Source organism: Glycine max, chromosome 17, assembly GCF_000004515.6.
Source record: "Glycine max cultivar Williams 82 chromosome 17, Glycine_max_v4.0, whole genome shotgun sequence".
NCBI classification, from domain to species: Eukaryota; Viridiplantae; Streptophyta; class Magnoliopsida; order Fabales; family Fabaceae; genus Glycine; species Glycine max.
In genome coordinates, this window is record NC_038253.2 from 3,156,525 (window position 1) to 3,163,410 (window position 6,886).

At 29.9% G+C, this 6,886-nt stretch overlaps 1 protein-coding gene across 1 annotated transcript; it reads left to right on the plus strand.

The window, feature by feature from the left end:
• Positions 1 to 5,635: 5,635 nt before the first annotated feature.
• On the plus strand, positions 5,636 to 6,235 carry LOC112999976 (uncharacterized). Its single transcript, XM_026126530.2, has one exon. The coding sequence runs from the start codon at positions 5,951 to 5,953 to the stop codon at positions 6,188 to 6,190; it is 240 nt and encodes a 79-aa protein (XP_025982315.1). The 5' UTR covers positions 5,636 to 5,950; the 3' UTR covers positions 6,191 to 6,235.
• Positions 6,236 to 6,886: the final 651 nt, after the last annotated feature.

Consider the following 6,886-nt stretch of genomic DNA (forward strand, 5'->3'; position numbering starts at 1 on the left):
AGATGTATATAATATTTAAATATTATATTCTAATTCTAAAATATAAATAGTTATTCTAATTAATAATTTTCTTTTAATAGATTATTCTAGTAGTAATATATGTAAACTTTAAAAGAAAAAAAAATCAAGGGAGATCAAGGCTCCCAACACATAACCTACATTTGTTTTTGGGATTGAGAGATACACGTAATCTCTCTTCCAAGATTAAAAAAAAAAAAAATTCTACAAATCACATAAAATAATCTGATAACACTTCTCAATTTCAAAGAATAAAATGTCTATTTATTCTCACAAATACTAGTCAAGTTTCAACTAACTTTTACAAACATGGTCGCATGTGATGACTTTTCATTTGCAATTTTCCCTCGGTTCATTTAAAAATATCCTTTAATTTTATCATGATTGTATTTTTTTTTAAATCATTATTATTTCTTTTAAAATAATAATTACCAGACATGCTATTAAAAATAGAGAGAAATTTTTTTTGAACATGAACCTTTTTTATTTGATATATTAGCCGTATTAATTAAGAAAATAATATTGTGTAAATGTTATTAAAAAATTACTACATAATTTTTTCTTAGTATTTCTTAATTTATACTCTTCATGTATAAAATGGAAATAAAAAATACTTGTAATATTTTTAAACGAGAGAAAGTGAAATTTTCAATTCTATAAATATTCATCATAACATTTTAAGATTAAATCGAACTTATAGAAAACTCATTATTTGTACCCAAAAAAAAAAAAAGGAAACCTATTACATCACATCATGTTCATTTTAAAAAGAATCAAATAAAACATGACACGTGTATTTTGGAATCAGTTGTTTAAATCTCGTGAAAGAGAAAAAAAGAAAAAGAAAACAACCCCTTCAAAGTTCTAGATATAATAAAGCCCAAACCAAAAGCATACATTCCATAAATCCGTTCACCAAGTATGACCGAAGTCACCTTCTAATTAACAGCATTAAAATGGATATTTTAGATCAGCTCGAGATAAATGTTCCTAATGATCGAAACCCTACGTTGAGAGCTTGCAACAGCTCTTCTCACTTGAAAAACACTGCAAGGTTAGCTAGCTTATAAAGAAGATGTTGTTACCTAGACATACATCCATTGGAGTTGGTTAATGCACCCTTCTCAGAATAAAACATTTGGATCCACCATTTTAGCTTCGTTATTAAATTTTGGTATTTTTCTAGTAAACGAACACCCCAATACAAAATGAAAATGGTTTTCCATTTTGTTTTGAAATTAATGAAAACACATTTTGGTACAGAATATTTTTGTCAAAAAAATAAATAAATAAAAGCAGGATGGTGTACTTAGCAAATAAAGGTATCCGTTTAACAATGCCTCGACATTTTAAAAAAAAAAATGGATAAGGATCAAGGCCCAAATTGGTAATGATTTGGAATCAGTTGCAATGTGCACAAGGGAAAATGTCAGGCGCTTCCCGCATTACATCATTCTTACATGCTCCTTTCCTTTACATAATTACATAATATTATTCACCTTACTTTATAGTTTATATCGTTATATTTTCTTAATTAAAAAATATATAAAAAGGAGCTTTAAAATGAAATAACTTGTGAACTCACATCGACCTCAAGAATTGTTTTACTCGTCATAACAGACATCAAAGAGTAGTTTTACTCAAATTACATCAAAATTTTACTCGTCCTCGAGAATTCCAGTAAGTGCTTCAGGATTAGATAATGGTTGGCTTTGAGAACTTTGGGTCGCGTTTAGAGCGGTTACTGTTCTTTGTGCTACCTTTTATTATTAATCATATAACTCTTATTTCTTTTAGGTTGTGGTTCTAAAATAAGCTGGATGCGTTAATATTTTTTCTCAAATTTTAGGTTTGGAATGTGTTAAAAACTCCATTGGCCAATTACCTCCATATCAACAGTAAAATCACTTAACAAATTTTGATAGCACCAACAAGGCATTAACACTTGATCAGAACAAATAAGGAAATGAGAAGCTTCATTTCCATTTTTGAAATAACAGATTTTAATGACACTTAAAAGAAGATGAAACATGACAGTACTGACTTTGCTATTAGAAGTTAGAACACATCAATTAATCCTAAGAAGAATGCAAACCTTCCCAACAAATGAAACCTCTAAAAAATGGTTTTCTTTATAAACAACAAAATATAACATACTCTAACTAAGATACTCAAGTTCAAGTTGAGATCGAGGTGAAATTGCTATGATTGAGGTTGGGATCAAGATACTTAAAGTGAGGTTGGGTTGAAGATATTTTGATTGAAATCGAGTTAAAGATGTTTCAGTTAAGATTAAGTCGGTAAGACAAAATAACTCTTGCATAGGTTAAATCGAGTATGCTCTAGTCAAGGCCAGATCAAATATGTACCGATCAAAGACATAGGTTAAATCGAGTATGCTCTAGTCAAGGCCAGATCAAATATGTACCGATCAAAGACAAGGTGAAGATATTTTGACTGAGACTAAGGTGAAGATGCTACAATGAAATCAAAGGTGAAGATGTTCTGTTCTAGACCGAAGTGAAAATGCTCTGTCTAATGTCAAGGCTAAACTGTTGTGCTTGAGGTTGTATTGGAAAGATTCTCTAGTTGAGACTAAGTTAAAAAAAATTTGATTAAGATTGAGTCAAAAATACTTTTATCTAAAGTGAAAAAACTAATGGTGAGTTAAAAATATATTATAGTTGAGACTAAACTGAAGATGATATGATTGAAGTAAAGATGAAATCACCTAATGGTGAGTTGAAAGAGAATTTGGTTGAGACCAAATTCAAAATATTTTTGTGATTAGTTGACAAAATATTTTTAAACTACTTATTTTTTTTAATTTTTAATAACAAAAGTTGTTAATAGATGAATTGGATGATTTTTATTAAATAGATCATAGATAAATTGATTTTTTAAAATAAATTTTAAAGGTTATACCCATTTTGACACAAAATAAATAAATTAATGAATTATTTTTAATACCTATCTATCTATTTACCACCCCTAATTTGACCTGGGAGAATGAAAGACAATAAATCATTAGTACATGTTTAATGTACGATAAAAAGAATTACAATTTAAAAGGTGAGAAGATGGATAAATCATAGTTCATAAAAACTTGGGCGAAATGTAAGCAAATTTATCGATGCATCAAATCATATATATATATATATATATATATATATATATATAAATTGAAAATTGATTAATTAATATTAATAGATTTATAGTCCACTGTCCTCGTTTCAAATTTATTATATGATATATGATAGATAAATCAATAAATATTATGCTGCATAGCAATTCGCATGGTTGTGATTTTTTCGAATAATTTTTTTTTTAAAATTAAACTAATCTAATATAAATATGCTAATCTTGTTGGTAATGGAAAGCCTGAATCACTGGATCTAGAAAAGAGATCATAATCGCCTTCGATCAATTATCACTGGAAGATTACCAAATCGCAAGTGGCTCCTTTCAAGGATTATTATAAATAGTCGTACGGCTAACAGTATCCGACTTTTCCCTTTTCACACCCGGAGATTAATAAAATGATAATTAAAAAGATAGCTGGCGTTTTAGAATCTTCATTTTCAATTAAAATAAGTCCAAATTTCTATATTTTAAAAATTAATGAATAATGATTTTATAGTTGGAGCTAAGTTAAATTACTTGCTATTTAAGTTTGTTGTTATTGTCTGTCTTATCCAATAAAGATATTTTTCGCTTCCACCACTATTTATTATAAACAAATAATGGTTTTAGTCAAAATATTATAAATAATTGATAAATTTGGTCTTTCACTTTATTATTTTAAGTTCCATAAAAAGAGAAATTATCAATTATAAAAAAATATGAAACTAAAATGATCTTTTTAAAGTATAATTAAGAATTTAAACTAGTGTTAATCGAAAACTAAGAAATTTAAAGCACATTTTACCTTTAGAGTATATAATTTGAATGTACAAAAAAAGTTTATATGATAAAAATAGAAAAGAAAGAGATAAAAGTATGCAATGAGGTATTAATGTAATAGAAAACTATTATAACTCAAAAGAATTGTGCAACAAAAGATATGATTAAAGATCACATCCGAGAAACCAAACTAGACCTTTAGCCATGATTAATAGAACAAAGCCAAAAATAAAAAGAGTAAAGATATAGTGGCTTGTATTTGATCAAGTTCTTCAATTGTACGAGATCTATTCAACAATCGTACCAACTGTGCCATCCTTTGAGATCCCTTAAGAATTAAAATCTCACAAAGTTAGACAGCTTGATGGCACTCTCTTGGGAGAGCAAGCTATACCCTTCACCACTCACGGTTATGGCTAGCTGCCTCTGCATAAAGATAAACTAGAATGCACATATACTAACCAGAAATACATTTATTATACTATGTAAGGCTGCACACAACACTTGCTTTCGAATTTTCTTTACTTCTAAATCTTCCCTTTCTCCTTTATCATAAATCGATCTATACGTACAAAGTACGCGGTCCAACTTTACATGCATAAAAGAATTGGTTTAAGTATTATTGTAACCAATTTTTTTAATACTTCTTAGGCATAGTTGCATTCCTAGCTAACTAGGGATAAAAACAAAAAAGTTTAATTTTCCCCCTATTCCAAACATATTGTGTGAACAGAATAATCGTAGCTATAGTCGATGGAGGGCAGCATTCACCTCTCTTTTGACTGCAACGACAACCAATCATCTCATTGTGTACGAGATCCGTAATTATGTATATGCTTTAATCAACACTTTGAATTTTATTCAAAGATTAAATTTTTAATAAGATGATTTAAGAATTTTTTATTACCGAATGAAAGTAACATGAAAATGCTATTAAGGCCTGTTGTAGTATGTGGACATTCATCCACTTCTCAATTACAATTTACTTACACTTCCTCAACACTCGTTATTTTTCTTTATTTCTATCTTGTAATATCACCTGTGATATATATGCTTATCTTTCCGGTTATCTTTCTTTATTTGTTTATCTCTCTAGGTACCTATTAAATAACATATCAGTGTATACCCATCATTTTCCTTGATTTTATAGACACCCATAAAGCAAATTCGTACTAGCCAAACCCAAAAAACAGAGAAAGAAAAAATGTCATGTGCTCTATAAATGTTGTTTTTCACAACAAAGTAAAAACGTAAAGAATAAAATAAAACTTATATATATTAGTTACACACAGTCAAGTGGGCCGATGTATAATTCGAACTACTTATTGTATTAGTAAGTTAGTAAAGCGTGTTGAATTCAAACTACATTAAGTTTATTATATTGGTAGAAAATTTCATTCAATTGTTCAAACTTCCTATGAACAAAGAGAGCGGCACTATCTTGTATTGTAAAAAAATTAAACAGAAAAGAAGTAAAAACTAGGGAAATAAGGACATAGATAGAGATGAATGAGAGAGGTAAAGGGAGCTATACTATACATTCAACCGAGTTAGGAGTAGGCGCGTTAATCTAGCTAATTCCGTAGGCATTATTATATATAAGAAAGAAAAGGAGAAGGCATCTTTTGTGTTATAAGATATTACTAGGAAAAGCAAAGGTTGGCACTGTGTATATCAGCCAAGGGAGAGGACAAGAACGCTTATGCTTCTTTTTTTCTTTTTTTTTCCAATTTTTACAACCATTATATCCATTCTTATTTGTCATTTCAGGGAATCCTCACCGTCCCTTTTTTGCCGTATAGCAGCTGGTGCATGTGACTTTCCTCTATGCTATAAATACAGCCACTGCTATTCCATGCCAAAACCAACCAACACACTCACAGCAAGAGCTCCCCAATTAAGAGACTGCACTTTGCTTAGAGTTCAAGTTTCCTTGAAAAACCTCAAGGTGTTTTTGTGAGTGTTTTTGAGTGACTCTTATAAATCATCATCATCATCAGAAGAAGAAGTAGAAGAGAGAATAAGTGTTATGGGGGCTAAGAAATCATCATCTTCTTTCTCCTTTTGTGGTATGTTCAAGGCTTGTTTCTCAAGCAGCAAAGATGATTACTACTGTAATTACGATGATAGTAGTAGAAGGCATTTTGCAAGTGATGAGGATAGAGGCCGTTGGGTTGCTGAGCCTGGTATTGACCGGAAAGCTTCTGCTTTCATCGCTAGATTTTATGCCTCACGAGTCAGTGATTCTGAGCACCAAATTGCATCTTGAAATTTCAAATATCAAACATATATGAAACATGAAACCCCTTTCTTCGTTTCTCTCCATTAATTCATGCAAGTAGTTGTTCTTTTATAATAATTCAGACCAATTTCACTTTGTAGTTGGTTCCAACCTCTCTCTATCTCTCCCTCTCTCCTACAAATGTAATGAAATGCTTCCTTCATACATTTGGTTGTGGTAGTGGTTTTTACTAGAGGAGTGGATGCATGGATCCAAACTTGCTAGATGCTAATAATGTGTGTGGTCACTGGTCAATAATAATGTAAAAATTCATTATTTGTTTTGCTCTCTTTCCATTCTTTGTTATTTAAAATAAATAAAAAAGCCTTAAATTGATGAAAAGTAATATATCCCTACAACTTTCTTTGCCATGCTAGCTAGTTGCGATGAACTCTGATTGGCATATGATTTCGAGTTAAGAGCTTCTGTCACTGCATCATTCCTGTTTTGGGCACTGATAACAGCTATATATATAAGTAGTATATATTATCAGAACTGTCTTGATTAAAACCATAAAAGGAATATTAACACAAATTTACATGCAGTTGATAGTGATCAGCGACGATCGAAGTACTTTTAACTTTTCAGCCTTTCAATTGACATAGACTGTAGTAGTAATTAGCAAAGGGCTCAAAGGAATAATAGAATTTTTATACGAATGTGTTGACAGAACAATAATCAATT

Bases quoted from the DNA above. Each gene is read 5' to 3' on its own strand.
- LOC112999976 (XM_026126530.2), top strand. From the start codon at position 5,951: ATGGGGGCTAAGAAATCATCATCTTCTTTCTCCTTTTGTGGTATGTTC.